Raw genomic sequence first — 17,997 nt, forward strand, 5'->3', positions numbered from 1 at the left:
AGAAGGAACGGTCCCTTCCTGATAATTGCCTGCTGGGTCTGTGCATGTAAATGCGCCTTTAGATCGATAGTACATATTTATGATTAACATTTCTAAATGCCTATGAAAGTTAATACATTTATTTTGACTATTTTTTTAAGCTGGAGTCAGAACTTTTCTACCTCCTCCACCCAAAACTAGCTTAGAGTCAGACTCCGACGCCAAGATTCTGACTTCACAGCCCTGGTACAAAGTGGCATTTTCACAATTTTCCCGGGTATATTTTTTTATTCTATATTTTCAGGTTTGATTTCTATATGTCCAAAGTGTGAAAACTGTTCCCAGACCCCTGCCTCTGAAAAAAGAGTTAAAGTGGGAGAAAGAACCAATATGTCCATTGTAAGCACGCGCTGTGCTGCATACAAACGTGCATTGATCTTGTGGAATACGCCATCATTTCCTCGGTGTGCCGGTCGCACAGCACGGAGCCAGACATAACACAAACACACGACCTCACCAATGAAATAACACAAACCGCTCTTGAAATATAAATAAAGTTTTTATATATTTTTCTTAGAAAACAAGAAGAAAAAAAAAAAAAACACACTTGCTTAAATGCTTAACATATCAGATTGCTTACTGGTAAGGTTAGATAAGTACATGGAAATATCTCATCTTCATGAGGTGGACATAAAGAAGCATCGTCCAGTAACAAACATCTAGTAATAAATTAGTTTTTGTTGAAGGCAAATCTTATTCTCGTCAGATATACTTGAAGTACATGTCAAAAAACAAAAAAAACACAGAAAATAATTAAATAATTTAAAAAAAGGTTAATTCCAAAATGAAGAGGAATGAATGAACGTTGTGGAGTTCGAGATCCGAATTGTGGCGGTGACACAACTTCCAGCAAGAAGTTGCCTGAAATTGCCTGTTGAAAACTCAGACATAGATTTAGCTACCTGCTGACAGTTTCTAAACCGAGCAGGCTATCCTTACCAACCTCTACTGCAATAGAAGCAACTGTTTCCGTGGATACTTTTTTTTTTATATTGAAGTTTTGATTACCCACATGTCTCGAGGCTGGATGTGAGTCTTTAGCAGACAATTTAAGGCAGAAATTAGTCAGTCATTCTCCAGAAGAAAAAAAAATTTGATAAAAAAAAATTTGAATTTCAACTAGACGCAGAATTTCCCTTTGAGAAACGTAACATGATATGAAATCCATGGAGACCTCTTGCAAATATTGTTGATAAGTACAATGATTAGGGTAAGATCAGTGACCAAACCCCGACCACCCATGGTGGCCACGTGTGTTCAGCTGTTACCTTTATTGTAGGGATCAAATACACTGGTGTTTTAAGGGATTATTCACTTTGCATGGGGACAAGCGCAGACTCATGGACTACATCGTGAACCGGCCCGGCATTGACCATATGATGTAACACATACGCACAGTCCTACTATACGGACGTACAGTGATTATCCACCCTACAGCACAACTGCTCCAAAATGATGTCCTGATACATTTCATAATATATCTTTATAGAAGTCTGAACCCAATTCCTTAAAGCGGTTGTGCAGAACCTCCCACTTGGAAAGACCTGTTCCGGAAAGATTACTTACCCGCTTCCCGGAACTGGCTCCCTGCTCCTTCTCCTCCCAGCCTGTAATGCTTTGCTGCGCTCCCGCACTGTAAACATCCGGCTTGATGTCTCCGCAGCCAATCATTGGCAGTGGCGATGACATAAGGAGATCCGGTCTATGCTGTGACCAGTGACTGGCTGCAGCGATGTCAAACCGGATGTTTACAGCGAGGGAGCCCAGCGAAGCATCACGGACTGGGAGCCAGTACCGGGAAGTAGGTAAGTAATCTATCTTTCACAGGTCCGGCCAAGTGGAGGAGTCTGCCAAACACTCCACCACCCCAATTATTGCAGAACCCCTTTAATCCTCTTGAACCAAATAAAGTTATAGTCCACCACCATTAGGGGTAGCTTATGGGTTTATACAGCTACCTCTGAACTCACTAGTACATCTGTAGACATTAAACTCCCCCTAGTGGTGGCTGGAGATAGCAAGAATGTTATCATTAACTCCAAGGCATTCGGAGACATGTACTCAAAAAAACGAAACCCCACAACAATGCATTATAATAATATACAGGACAGGATTTTGGAACTTACTTAGTGCTGAAATGTGGACTTTCATTTTAAATCGTAAAACCGTTCTTAATTTGTGGATTAAGTAATAAATAAAGTCGCACCCCGCCGCTAAATTTCCCTTGCCTCAACACAGTCTGTTACTAACACTGGTGACCATGTCAGCAGATGCAACAGCCAGCATCTGTGTCATCTATTTTCAAAACATATTTGGCATTTCCACTGTACTTAATAATCATCGCTACCTGGAAACCGTCATAAAGCTGCTGCAGACAGATTCTTATTCGGCTCTATTTCGTACCATGGTGTCCTGCCGTGGTCTGATTGGATCATCAATACTTTAATGGCTCCACAAGGGTTATTGGGATGAAAACCATGATTAGTATTAAAGCTATAGTAAGATCTGTCAACAGCAGATTGTCTGCTTGTTGATGGTTTCCAGATACAACTTTTTTTTTTTTTTTACATTACAGAGTCAAAACAAGCTGAAAAATAGAAAAAAAACATTTCACAGAGAACATACAAATGCCAGATATTTTCATCTGCTGATTATAAACTGTATATAATGTTAGGCTACAATTCAAGATCAAGAGTTGCCCAAAAAGACATACTTGTTTCAGGTTTGCGTTAGACAGATCCTGCAGGTTGCCTTCCAGCCTCATTAACTATAATGGGGATCAATGGAGATCAGGCCATAACTGTTTTCGTCCGGCCGATTCTCGGCATGTTAACCGGGTTGCGGCCATATCTCCGCCAGTCCCCATATAGTGAATGGAATTGGTGAGTGTCAGGTAGAGTCCGGCGGTGCAGCATCCAGACATCTGTGGCCAGCTGCTCCCTCCCGGAACTGCCTGTCAGAGATGTCTAACGCAAATGTGAAACAAAGCTAACCCCTTATATCATTGATGGTAGCAACATATCTGCCCGATATCTCCTTGACTTAAAGTTTAAGGGCATCTGTCCGCTAAACAAAGACAAGGCGGCCATTTTGGGGGCCAATGTCCAGCGTATTCATGACCATGCTAGTAAGCATTGGTTTAGCCCACAAAATAGACCATGGGAGGGTGATATGTTACCTTGTCAAGCAAAAACAAAAAACATTATTAAATAAATGGCAGGTACTCATCCTGAGAAAAACTAGTTCAGCTGACTAAATATGAAAAAAATATATGTATTTTTTACCTTATTTTTCAAGAAACAGACCAATAACCGAAAAATTTATCTTTTAAGCCTTTTCAAAGAGAAGAAAAACCTGCCAAAACAGGTCTAACAATGAAGAGAGAGTCCCTCAAGGGTAGGTGGGGTTGGAGATGTGGTGACCAAGAAGACTGCATCATTTTAGAACCATTCATGAGGAATCATAAAACCTATACTCTTGTACCGGCTGTGATAAAGGTAAGTACCATGCATTGTAAGTCTCATCAGCAGCTCGGGAGGGCAGTTTATTAGATTATCATCTCCCTCCCCTTTATTATAATCATCAGCCCAAAGGTCAGCGATATACAGGAAACCAGAAGATACGAGTGGTACCAAGAGTGGTCTGCATTATGCAAAGCAACGGTTCCAGACATTTGTGTACTTTGTGTGGTGGAATGCCTTCTAGACTCCAGAGTTCCTCCATGGCTACACGTCATGTGGAACAAACGATAGCGGCTATGCAAACGAGGTGAAGTGAATTCTCGTGAAGTGAAAATGGCCATGATATGTACAGAGCTGCAAATCCAACATACGTTTGCAGCACGCATGGCATCCCGATCAATGCCACGGTTACTGAAGTTGGGTGAATGCAATAAGCGGAGATGATGACGTTTCGTTAAGACTGGCTTAGAGAAGCAAGGTACCCGCTCTTTCTGTCATTCAAGGCAAGTAGTTTATTGTAGACATTACCAGGACTACAGCAGGTCAGGGAGGTGGCTGTAGACCGAGTCGAGGAGTTTTTGGCTGGCCTCCTGGCTCTTAACGCCGGCTATCTCAAAGAGACGATCTAGTTTGTCTTCAGCCTGTGGTATTTGATCAATAATGCGGATGTCTTCAGGACTGAGGATGGGTAGCATGTCATCGAAGATTGGCTGCAGATCACAAGGGTCCAAGCGAACTTGGCGGAGTACCGTGTCTTTTTTTTCTGTGGGAAGACGAGAATAAGATGTATCAATGTATTAACGTGTAAAAATGACTTCCTTCACTACTCAACGACAAAATATTCGATAAATATCTGTCAGTAAAAGGTCCCAGCTCTAGGACTGTAGACTTCATAAAGACTTGGACGTATCCATAGTCCTCACTTTTAAAAGGAGTGACAAATAAACTATTGGTGTGGATCCTAGTGATGGTCTAACCCATAAATATCAGTAGTTAGACCAGAGCTACTATATGAAGTGGTCTACCAGGACATAAGACCACCACATTTTTATGATTATTGGATAGTGTAGGGACTGCAGCAGCAGGGAAGTTCCGATCACTTATGTAATTGGTCACTTTCTGCAATTTTTCCTCCTGCATCTCAGCCAGGTAGTCCCTCTTCCTTTCAACATTGGAACAGAAGTAGTTCTCCATCTTGGAAGTCACAACCCTAAAGTGGGGCAGCCCAAATTGCAGGAGTAAGTTGTCAGTGTGTTGGATAATTTGTAACTACTAACTTTTTGGATTTGTGGAGAAGCAGAGTGGACTTGGGGGGGTCTGATGACCATCTATGGTCGAATGGAAGAGCCTGGCTGGCTCTTGTTAATCGAAGCAACACCAGAGTGTACTGGATCTCAACTTAACCGGACCCTGTCCGCCAAAACAGACAGCACCCCTGGAGTACAGCAGTTGTTTAGCACCGTCCCCCATTTGGCGTAGATGACCAGACTGACACCAAAATGAGCCCAGTTCAGTTACCTTTGGTTATAAAGGAGCCTGTTCTGCTAAGAGCAGAGGAACCACTAGATGTAGAGTCGCATCGCAGGAGAGGTTCTGACTCATCGGCAAAGAAGCTTTTGTTCTTATCCAGTGGAGATGGTTCTATCATCAGGGCGGCAGAGTCGGGTGCCTTGAGGGAAGGATCCTGAGTTGACATTGGCTGGTTAGGATTTACTTGAAGGGTTGGCTTGTCATCTTCTATCTGTCAAAGCAAATAGAAGAAACATACATGAATGGCGCTAAACAATGCACTCATTTATTTATTTCCCAAGATACAAAGCCAAGGATCCTTCTGCAGTCTTGGTCACATTTCACATGGCTCAGTGGGCACAATAACAAGAACACAATGTACTGTCTGACATAAGGGCATGAAGATGTTTACAGATTATCAGGTATATTATCAACGACTAAGATCACTAAAATAACCCTAAATTTAATGAAGAAAAGAAGCAAATATAGTTAAGCATCTTCTGGGTGGTGGGATATTGGAAGGAGTTACATTACATTGTTAAAAGAAGAGGTTGAAAAAATTATATATCGGATCAAGGGCAAATTCAAGTGGATAGACATCCTTCTTCTGCAAAGGCTGAGAACTTTGGAACTTTCCATGCAGTCATGAATACTTTCAAAATCCCACATCATATAGTAGTTATATCCTTGTACATAGGAGGCAGTATTATAGCAGTTATATTCTTGTACATAGGAGGCAGTATTATAGTAGTTATATTCTTGTACATAGGAGGCAGTATTATAGTAGTTATATTCTTGTACATAGGAGGCAGTATTATAGTAGTTATATTCTTGCACAAAGGAGGCAGTATTATAGTAGTTATATTCTTGTACAAAGGAGGCAGTATTATAGTAGTTATATTCTTGTACATAGGAGCAGTATTATAGTACTTATATTCTTGTACATAGGAGCAGTATTATAGTACTTATATTCTTGTACATAGGAGCAGTATTATAGTAGTTATATTCTTGTACATAGGAGCAGTATTATAGTAGTTATATTCTTGTACATAGGAGCAGTATTATAGTAGTTATATTCTTGTACATAGGAGGCAGTATTATAGGAGTTACATTCTTGTACATAGGAGCAGTATTATAGTAGTTATATTCTTGTACAAAGGAGGCAGTATTATAATAGTTATATTCTTGTACAAAGGAGGCAGTATTATAGTAGTTATATTCTTGTACATAGGGACAGTATTATAGTAGTTATATTCTTGTACATAGGAGCAGTATTATAGGAGTTACATTCTTGTACATAGGAGCAGTATTATAGTAGTTATATTCTTGTACAAAGGAGGCAGTATTATAATAGTTATATTCTTGTACAAAGGAGGCAGTATTATAGCAGTTATATTCTTGTACAAAGGAGGCAGTATTATAGCAGTTATATTCTTGTACATAGGGACAGTATTAGAGTAGTTATATTCTTGTACATAGGAGCAGTATTATAGTAGTTATATTCTTGTACATAGGAGGCAGTATTATAGTAAATAGCAGGCAGTGTATAATAGTTATATTCTTGCAGATAGAAGACAGGGAGATATCACCTCTTTTGTCCCACACTTACACAATACTTTATAGAGCATGGTGTCACAACTTGCAGAGGAAGAAGGTCCTCTCATGACAATGAACATGAAAGCCCAGTTTACGTATAAAGGAAGTGTTTACTGTACATAGCATCATACTACATGTACGTACTTGATGCTTAAAAGAAATCAGGACTGTCTTCTAAGTGCAAGCATGCTCTATAATAATGTCATGTTTGTGTAGTACCCCTTTAAGGCCCCTTTCACACGGGTGAGATTTCCGCACGGGTGCAATGCGTGAGGTGAACGCATTGCACCCGCACTGAATCCGGACCCATTCATTTCTATGGGGCTGTGCACATGAGCGGTGATTTTCACGCATCACTTGTGCGTTACGTGAAAATCGCAGCATGCTCCTCTTTGTGCGTTTTTCACGTAACGGAGACCCTATAGAAATGAATGGGGTTGCGTGAAAATCGCAAGCATCCGCAAGCAAGTACGGATGCGGTGCGATTTTCACGCATGGTTGCTAGGTGATGATCAGGATGGGGACCCGATCTTTATTATTTTCCCTTATAACATGGTTATAAGGGAAAATAATAGCATTCTGAATACAGAATGCATAGTAAAATAGGGCTGGAGGGGTTAAAAATAAATAATTTAACTCCCCTTAGTCCACTTGTTCGCGCAGCCAGCATCTCTTCTGTCTTCTTTTGTGAGGAATAGGACCTTTGATGATGTCACTGCGCTCATCACATGGTCCATAACCATGGTGATGGACCATGTGACTGACCATGTGATTAGCGTAGTGACGTCATCAAAGGTCCTATTCCTCACAGAACAAGACAGAAGAGATGCCGGCTGCGCGAACAAGTGGATTAAGGTAAGTTAAATTATTATTATTTATTTTTTTAACCCCTCCAGCCCTATTGTACTATGCATTCTGTATTCAGAATGCTATTATTTTCCATTATAACCATGTTATAAGGGAAAATAATACAATCTACACAACCTTGAACTAGGGGTGCACCGAAATTTCGGCGGCCGAAAATATCGGCCGAGAATGCACCTACTCTGTTTCTGCCGATATTTTTACATATCGGCCGGAAATAGCGGGGAGGGACTGGGAGGAGGAGCCGGGGGCCGGTGCGTTCACTGTGCTCCGGCCCCAAGCTCCAGTAGTTATAAAATGTTGTACAATTAAGAAGCATTCTATTCATGAGGCCCCCTCTGCAGTATTACATTCAATACAGCCACATCCTACTCACAGGGCTGTGCTGGCCGGCCGGGCAGACGAGCGGTAGCGTCACGACTGACGTCACATGCCTGCGCCGCCTCCTTCATTCAGAAAGTAGGCCGGGCACATGACGTCAGTTGTGACGCTGCAGCTCCTCTGCCCGGCCGGCCAGCATTAAGATGACAGCCCTGTGAGTAGGATGTGGCTGTATTGAATGTAATACTGCAGAGGGGGCCTCATGAATAGAATGCTTATTAATTGTACAACATTTTATAACTACTGGAGCTGGGGGCCGGAGCACAGTGAACGCACCGGCCCCCAGCTCCTCCTCCCAGTCCCTCCCCGCTATTTTGAAATATTTTCAATTAATCTATTAATTGTACAATGGGGGCTGTGGATGGCACTGTTATGGGGTGGGGGTCTGTGGATGGCACTGTTATGGGGTGGGTGGGGGTCTGTGGATGGCACTGTTATGAGGTGGGGGGGTCTGTGGATGGCACTGTTATGAGGTGGGGGGGTCTGTGGATGGCACTGTTATGAGGTGGGGGGGTCTGTGGATGGCACTGTTATGGGGTGGGTGGGGGTCTGTGGATGGCACTGTTATGAGGTAGGGGGGTCTGTGGATGGCACTGTTATGGGGTGGGGGGTCTTTTAAAAGTATTTGGGCAAAAAGCCATTTTCGGTTTCGGTTTCGGTCAAGGGGTATCCTGAATTTTCGGTTTCGGTTTCGGACCAGAATTTTCATTTCGGTGCACCCCTACCTTGAACCCAAACCTGAACTTCTGTGAAGAAGTTCGGGTCTGGGTACCACAGTCAGTTTTTTTTTATCACGCACATGCAAAACGCATTGCACGCGCGCGATAAAAACTGAGCAACGGAATGCAATCGCAGTTCGTGGTTGCATCCGGACACGCTCGTCTGCAAGGGGCCTAAGTGTTTCTAGTCTGCAGTATGGCACTGTTATTACCATGTAATTTGCCCTTTAACGTATTCTAGCCTATATATATATATATATATATATATATATATATATATATATATATATATATATGAACCACACCTAAAAGACCCTCTCCAACTGTTATAAAGAGTCTCCTCCTGGCATGCCAAAACACATATCCATAGCACTAACAAAGCAATATGATAGAACTGTGTACACATATAAGATTTCCAGCACTTTCATCCTGTAAGAGCCTATTAGAGAGTGCATGCTCCTCAGCAGATTATGTAAGTGCGCTCATTTGTCAATGACAGCTGCCCTTGGCAGAGAGTGCATTGATATGCAGAACGCAGCAGGGCTAGCCGGGTGTGTCCCAGAGAAGATCACTATGCGCACACACACACACACACACACACACACACAGGGCTGTGGGAAAACCGTCCTGGGTAGCCAATCATGTGAACCATTGTCCAAGGTAGCCTATCACTTTATAACCATTGCCCAGGGTAGCCAGTCATGTGAGAATCGTTGCCCATGGCAGCCTTTCAAGGTGAAAACCATTGCCTGGAGTTACCATGAGATAAGAATCCTGGTAACCGGATTACAATCAAGGTTTTCCAAATATAAAAAAAATATAAAATAAATAAATAAATAGGTTCTTTAGGTCGACAGCAATTTGCCAATTTTTGATCTGAAGGATCTGACACCACTATAAACATTTACAACTAATTAGGTCCATAAATATTGGGACATCGACACAATTCTTACATTTCTTGCTCTATACACCACCACAATGGATTTTAAATGAAACAAACAAGATGTGCTTTACCTGCAGACTGTCAGCTTTAATTTGAGGGCATTTGCATCCAAATCAGGTGAACGGTGTTGGAATTACAACAGTTTGCATATGTGCCTCCCACTTGTTAAGGGGCCGAAAGTAATGATACAATTGGCTTCTCAGCTGTTCCATGGCCAGGTGTGTGTTATTCCCTCATTATCCCAATTACAATGAGCAGATACAAGGTCCAGAGGTCATTTCAAGAAGGAACGCACCGGTGAGCTCAGCAACACCAAAAGACCCGGAAGACAACGGAAAACAACTGTGGTGGATGACCGAAGAATTCTTTCCCTGGTGAAGAAAATACCCTTCACAGCAGTTTGCCAGATCAAGAACACTCTCCAGGAGGTAGGTGTATGTGTGTCAAAGTCAACAATCAAGAGAAGACTTCACCAGAGTGAATACAGAGGGTTCACCACAAGATGTAAACCATTGGTGAGCCTCAAAAACAGGAAGGCCAGATTAGAGTTTGCCAAACGACATCTAAAAAAGCCTTCACAGTTCTGGAACAACATCCTATGGACAGATGAGACCAAGATCAACTTGTACCAGAGTGATGGGAAGAGAAGAGTATGGAGAAGGAAAGGGACTGCTCATGATCCTAAGCATATCACCTCATCAGTGAAGCATGGTGGTGGTAGTGTCATGGCGTGGGCATGTATGGCTGCCAATGGAACTGGTTCTCTTGTATTTATTGATGATGTGACTGCTGACAAAAGCAGCAGGATGAATTCTGAAGTGTTTCGGGCAATATTATCTGCTCATATTCAGCCAAATGCTTCAGAACTCATTGGACGGTGCTTCACAGTGCAGATGGACAATGACCCAAAGCATACAGCAAAAGCAACCAAAGAGTTTTTAAAGGGAAAGAAGTGGAATGTTCTGCAATGGCCAAGTCAATCACCTGACCTGAATCCGATTGAGCATGCATGAAGGGAAAATGTCCCAAGAACAAGCAGGAACTGAAGACAGTTGCAGTAGAGGCCTGGCAGAGCATCACCAGGGATGAAACCCAGCGTCTGGTGATGTCTATGCGTTCCAGACTTCGGGCTGTAATTGACTGCAAAGAATTTGCAACCAAGTATTAAAAAGTGAAAGTTTGATTTATGATTATTATTCTGTCCCATTACTTTTGGTCCCTTAACAATTGGGAGGCACATATGCAAACTGTTGTAATTCCTACACCGTCCACCTGATTTGGATGTAAATACCCTCAAATTAAGGCCGAATGCACATGGCCGTGGAACACAGACGTGAGCGGTCCGTGGTATCCCAGCCTGGCATCCTGCTAACAGCTGGAGCGCACGGCGTCATTGGTTGCTATGACGCCGAGCGCTCCTGCAATGCCAGTGCGGTATCTCACGGACCGTGTTCCACGGACATCTGCATGAGGCTTAATACTGGACAACCCCTTTAATAGAAAAACCATCCAAAATGTTTGTCCTCTGCAATATCTCATTATGTACTACGCTTTGGTTTCTAATGTAATGTTAGTTTATTCACATCACTCCCCATCTCAGTGAAGCTTACAATCTAATTTCCTTGCTGCCAGGGAGCATACTAGAGCCAACGGCTCAGGAGGCAAATTACATTTTTGTCAAAAACCATTTCTGCTAGTAAATTACCGAAGAAAAACATTGCATCTGCAGCTGCCAAGTCTGAGAAAAAAAAGACATCACTAATGACATTAGCCAGAGTCTCTAATCCGATCAGATACGTGGCCGCTTCCTTTCGTTATTGAAACTTTACCATGGGATTGACTGCCGTGAGCTCAAGGGGCCACCATAGAGAAAAAGTGGTCCTTATGCTGGTTCGGGTCACCACAACCCCTGAAGAAACCACTTTTTGGAAAAATGTCTACCTTTCTAGGTTTTTATTTAATGAGGGTCTGAAGTTCTGCAAAAGTATCTACCGCCTATGGAGAATGGAAGCACCCCACTCCATACAACCTTGTCCCGAGGGCAGAATATTCGATAGTTGCGGCTTCCTGAAGGTGACCTGTTTGATGGCGTCAAAGGACATGAAGGGTAATATGTAACCATGGAAGGGTGGGGTAGCTCTAGATGTCTCTCAGCCATTACAGGGACACCAGCGGGCAGTGCGTGCCTTGGCAGCGAGGTCTGTCAGGACTCTGTGTGAATACCAACGCCGTCCGACTAGCAACGGCACAACGGGGAGAAAAATATAACAAGCTACTAAATTATCGTGAATCCATACCTTAGAGAGAAGAGGACACGCAGTTATACCTCACCTCCCATACAAGAGCTAGACCCCATCATCACCATCTTCTGTATACAGCTATGGGGGAGGGGGACAGCATATTATTAAAAGGGGCATTATCCTCAAAAATATTGTACCTTTAAAGCAATTTACTGTATAACAGGCCCCATGACCTAGGTCAGGGATGCTCAACCTGAGGCCCTCCAGCTGTTGTAAAACTACAACTCCCACCATGCCCTTCTGTAGGCTAATAGCTGTAGGCTGTTCGGGAATGATGGGAGTTGTAGTTTTGCAACAGCTGGAGGGCCGCAGGTTGAGCATGCCTGACCTAGGTGGATCTAAAGGAGCATGAATCTTAAGGAACTGGACTCCACCACGGGTAATGGCAAGGAGGAAGAGGGTGGGCAGTCAATCAGAGCTCAGATCAAGTAACTGATTAGTTTGTTGAAGGCCATTTAAAGGTGACCAATTAAAAAGCACCCGTCAGCAGGATCAATCCTTTTAAAGCAGGCCTATTGCCTGGTAGAGTTGATCCTGCTGATTAAAATGGTACCTGTCTGGTAAAAATCGGTTGTGGCGGTCCAGAGAAAAAAAAAAAAAAAGACTTATTCTTTATGCAAAGGAGGGCTTTGGTGCGCCAAGGGGCGGAGCCTATACCTCAGCCGTCCTCTGCTTTCCAGTGCTGGCCACGCCCCTCAGTGCACTGAAGCCCTCATTTGTATAAGGAAATAAGCTGTTTGTTCTTGGGAATGCCACAACCATTTTTCACAAGACAGGCATCATTGTCACCGGCATGGTCAACTTTACCAGGCAGTGTGTCTGGTTTGATAGGGTTGATCCTGCTCTTTAAATTTAAAAAAAAAGTCATAAAAAAGAATAAACTTACAATGGTGTCAAAAAATAACAAAAGTAGTAATACTTACCTTACTACTCCTCTGCAGCTCCAGTGCTGATACTTGCTCTATTGCTCCCTAGTGTTCTTACTGCTCCAGGGATGACATGTTGACATGACTGCTGCAGCCAATCGGTGGTGGTGGTGGCAAGCATGTCGAAACCAGTGAGATCACTACTGAGGCCAGTGTTCAGCTACAACAGTCACAAGTTGTTATCTATAGCTGGGATACACCGTCATTTTAGGATTATGGGGGTGCGGTTTATCCCGAGTATGAAGAGACCTTCACAGTCTTTCTGCACAGTGGTACTCACAGCCACCTGAATGGAAGCGGTAGCAATTCTCGGCACAACAATATATTACTGCAGCTGAGTCCCTTGCAGGATGCCTTCATTGGCCGGATTGGAGTATCAGACCCTCAGAATCAAATATTTGGTGAGCTATCCTAAGGACATGCTTTCAATATTAAGTCTTGGAAATGACTTTAGGTTGAGGTCCTACACTGCTGTCCACGTGGTCAGAAAATGACTTAAGTATATAGAAGATGCATCAGCGCCATAAACCGGTAATATGTAACCGTACAGGAGCCAGCAGCAGGTACACTAACCTTACAGTTGGCGACACCCGCAATAAATTCCTCTTTAACAACCTGTCTAAGCAATAAACCGCTATATAGCCGGCAGCATTATGATCCTCTGTAGGAAGAGTCAATACCGTACACGAGGTTTCATGCTACGAACTGACACAGTTCTTATGCCGTCGGATATTGGCGATTTATTTTAGGACATATTGTATGGAACTTGAGGCTTCATATCTTTGATCTCATAATTATGATCTGTCATTATAAAGGAATTCAATTTTAATAGAGAAGGAAAATCAATTAAAGCAAATTAGATGACAAATGATCGGAGTAGTAGTATTTAAGCACGACAACCTCGTCAAAGTGGGAACTGGGATAAGACCTGTTTCACATTTGCGTTTAAGCAAATTTCAGTTCTCTCTGCATTCCAGAATCAAACGCATTGTTGTCCGGCCCCATTCAGTATAATGGGGACCAGCGGCGGAATATGCCAAGAAGCAGCCGGACAAATGCCGCTGCACACAGCGGTTTTCTTCTGGCCGCTTGTCGGCATGTTTTCTGGGATGTGGCCGCATCGCTGCTGGTCCCCATTACAGTAAATGGGGTTGGCGGGTTTCCGGCAGTGACTTAGGAGAGGACTGTAATGCGACAGGGACATAAAGTGGGTGATAAAACATCCTGTGGAATCAAGGGAATGGGGACAGTGGCAGATGAGGAGTTTTGCCGATTTTGTTGGAGGTAGTGACCGGTCTATTTGTGATTATACTAGAAAAGTAAAAAAAAAAATTGACAGCGGCAGTATCATGAATTGATAGAGATACAACACAGATTCAGACCGGGCTATACGCAACTGTGGGGATAGAATGCCTTGTAGTCATCAGATAATGAAAAGGATGTCAGAAGCAGGAGAAGAATGTGATGATTTTGTGGGGTCATCACATAATGAAAACGATGACAGCAGTAGGCAAAGAGTGTGCTGATCTTGTAGGAGGCAGTGACTTGTCCACTACTGCAGTACCGTTGTGTGTGAGTGTCATTGCCCAGGGAGCAAAATTGCAGGGGACACAAGGAATTTCCATGTGGGCCACACTATTACCATGGAGGACAGTGCGGAAGCATGTTATTATGGGGGACTATTTGTATGGTACTAGCTCAGTATTGGGGGTAGCAGCAGGATGAACGTGTTGAGGCACCAGAAGGGGGAAGATGATAGTAAAGTGAGGCATCTAAAAAAAATGTCAAACTCTGCAGAGACGAGACACGGCTGAAAGGTATCATGGGGGCCTAATCTCTAAATGAAGACATTTAGGAAAGTCTACATGACAGGAGACGTCACTGTATGTAACAGGTATGGTGCTATATTCTACTGTATATTTTGTAGCAATGTATGTAGTGTCCATCCAAATATCTGTTTCACAGGAGGATTGGGAGGGAGGGGGTATATAGAATATGGCCCACACTGCAGGTCACACTGTGCATGTTCTGAATTCTGGGGCCTCACACCCATCTACTACATTATCTGTACTTAGAGTTATCACTGTGTTATCTGTGGTGTTACATAGGACTGCAAGTGAATCTACTACATGATCTGTGCTCTGAGAGTTATCACTGTGTTATCTGTGGTGTTACATAGGACTGAAGGTGACATCACTACATTATAAAAACTACATAACTACATAATAAAATGAGGATACCGGCTGCAAAAATTATTAGAAATATAAATGTCAGGTCGATGCAGGCTACAGTAAGGAGGTGCTAAACACAATGTGCAAAACCCCTGGTGACTTTCATCAAGTACCCAGGCTCATCTTCTGTCCTCCAGATAAGGGAAGTTCTCTTTCTAATGAATAAGTCATGGGGAGGGATCCTGTGATGCACTGCAGAGTAGAGCTGAAATCTGCTGCCACAATAAAAGGTGTGAACCATGAATATTTTACATTAAGCACAAGATCTGCAGTAACCTTATAAAACATCCTGAACATTTTGAAGGCTGTTGAAAGAGCTGAACTTCCACAAACCTAGATCATACATGTCCATGAATGCAAAATGCCTAGGTTGCAGGAAGGTTCTTAGCATGCGGGATACGACACCTTTGTGCAAATACTGGGGGGAAGTGGACATAGCGGCTCCTAGGAGGCGTAGTGATGTAGACTTCTGGGTCTCTTACCTATGTCGGCCCATGTCATTGGTTTCGGGTAATAAGGGGGACCACCATGACTAGCTTATGCCACGTCATGGCAGTTGTACCTGTACAGATATTATGTTGCTCCCAGACCATATTTTACAGCTTAGTAGTCAGTAGGTCCTACAGGTGCCTCCCTTGTTGCCATGTGCAATGGGGCTTGAAAGTTTGTGAACTTTATATATTTCTGCATAAATTGAACCTAAAACTACATTATATTTCACACAAGTCCTAAAAGTATTCAAAAGATAATCAAATCAAAAAGGAGTAAAAAATATTAGAATATTTATTGGGGAAAATTATCCAATATCACTTCTGAGTGGAAAAAGTTTGTAAATGAACCTCCACTATCAGTATCTGGTGTGACCCCCTTGTGCAACTAAATGTTTCCGGTAATGGTTGATTAGTCCTGCACATCAGCTTGGAGGAATTTGGTCTCATTGCTCCCTACAAAACAGGTTCAACTTTGTTGTTGGTGGGTTTCCTCCCATGAAGTGTTTCCTTCTGGTCCTTCCACGACATTTCTATTGGATTAAGATCAGGACATTCCTAACTTTAACTATTCTTTGGTAGAAAGACTTGTGTGCTTTGGGTCGTTGTCTTGCTGCATGACCCACACACTCTTGAGATTCAGCTCACGGACAGATGTCCTGACATTTTCCTTTAGAATTTGCTGGTATAATTCAGAATCTATTGTTCCATCAATGATGGCAAGCCACCCTGGCCCAGATGCAGCAAAACAGGCTCAAATCATGATACTGCTACCGCCATTTTTCACAGATGGGAATGCAGTATCATTTCTCCAAACATAACGCTTCTCATTTAAACCAAAAAGTAGTATTTTGCCCTTATACGTCCACAAAACATTGTTCCAATGGCCTTCTGGCTGGTCCAGGTGATCTTTAACAAACTGCAGATGGACAGCAATGCTCTTTTTCGGACAGCAGCGGCTTTGTCCTCGCAATCCTGCCATGCACACCATTGTTGTTCAATGTCCTCCTGATGGTGGACTCATGAACATCAACATTAGCGAATGTGAGAAAGGCCTTTAGTTGCTAAGAGATTATTTTGGGTTTCTTTTGTGACTTTACTACTACAGGCTTTGCTCTTTTGGCGTGATCTTTGTTTGTCGATAACTCTTGGGCAGGGTAATTGTCTTGAATTTCCTGCATTTGTACACAATGTGTTTAAATGTTGACTGGTGGAGTCTGAAATCTTTAGGGATCGTTTTGCAACCTTTTCCAGCCTGATGAGCATCAACAACCCCTCTTCTGAGGTCCTCCAAAATCTCCTTTGTTCGTACCATAAAAGACTTCCACAAATATGTTGTGAAGATTAGACTTTGATAGATCACTGTTCTTAAGATAAAACAGGTCACCCACTCACATCTGATTGTCATGCCAATGATTGAAAATAAGCCTATTTCATCTTCAAATTATCTACTATGGGTCACATGCCATGCCACTCAGATATATGATATTAGACCATTTTCCTTTATACATCAAAGTCTAATATTTTTGACTCTCTGGTTTGGTTATCTTTATCTACTTTCAGGAAAATCTCACAATCTCAGAAATACGCTGCAGCCACATTATATAGAATACCACTCATGGTGAGGTTCCCAAGGACTACCAGTATATTTGCAGCCCCCTACTATGTCTTACCAAAAAGCACGTTCAGATCCTGATCCCAGGTCTTGGAGCTGATCTGTATTCCTCTGCAATGCAGGTGTTTCTGGCAGATGAGTGCATTAAGATGAGCTGATAAAATCTGCTCTTCCCGTAATTTTATTACAGACAGAAACATCAGAAACATTTTGCTAGACTAATCTACTCAAGCCATGGGAGAGCCACAACAGATCCTCAGTACATAACACCACGTCCTAAACTGTAATGGCAGGTTGTCCAATTATATTTAAAGGGGAAACATTCTACATTTTTCAAACCAGCACCTAGATCCGAATACTATTGTAATTGCATGTATAAAAAAATGGATTAGCCAGCGAGTTATTCAATAAATCGTATCTGTATAGCGCCACCTGCTGTTTGTCCTTTTCCTAATTTTCTGTCCATCTCACCGAGTTGGTCGAATGTGCTCTCTGGACCCATGTGAGGTACAGGGCTGGTTCTAACTTTGTTTGAAAGCCATTATCCTGTACAGTACTATGTGTCTGCCCAACGGTGGATGTTTTCAATTCATCTGCGTGTTGGGGAGATGCAGTGGCGGCCGTGCAGGCATCAGAAGCAACGCGGGTGCCGGGGAGCCAGGTAAGTTTAACTTGTGTGGGGGGCGTTTGGGGAGAATGAATGAGCGCCTGGGTTGCGGTCCTTACCTTGTGTTGAGTTGAAATGGATTTAAATTGCCCGTGTAAAACAATGATTGTATTAGGACTGAAACGATTACTCCAATCAAATCGAGTAACTTGACAAAAAAAATGTTTTGCATCGAGGATTCTTATCTACTATGTGACCACGGAGCGCGAGTGAAGCGCTTGCTATTAGTCACCGCTCCGTGGTCTTCCGCCGGACCGC

The 17,997-nt window shown here is 42.8% G+C and overlaps 1 protein-coding gene across 1 annotated transcript in view; it reads right to left on the minus strand.

Annotated features, from left to right (window-relative positions):
• Positions 1-525: 525 nt before the first annotated feature.
• TNFRSF21 (TNF receptor superfamily member 21) overlaps positions 526-17,997 on the minus strand; it is an 83,630-nt gene continuing 66,158 nt past the window's right edge. The window contains exons 5-6 of the mRNA XM_044290312.1: positions 5,019-5,241; positions 526-4,263 (exon numbers count right to left, since the gene is read on the minus strand). Coding sequence (XP_044146247.1) covers positions 4,034-4,263; positions 5,019-5,241 — 453 coding nt within the window. The 3' untranslated portion in view covers positions 526-4,033. The remainder of the gene's footprint in view (positions 4,264-5,018; positions 5,242-17,997) is intronic.

The sequence above is a fragment of the Bufo gargarizans genome, chromosome 4, assembly GCF_014858855.1.
Source record: "Bufo gargarizans isolate SCDJY-AF-19 chromosome 4, ASM1485885v1, whole genome shotgun sequence".
NCBI lineage: Eukaryota > Metazoa > Chordata > Amphibia > Anura > Bufonidae > Bufo > Bufo gargarizans.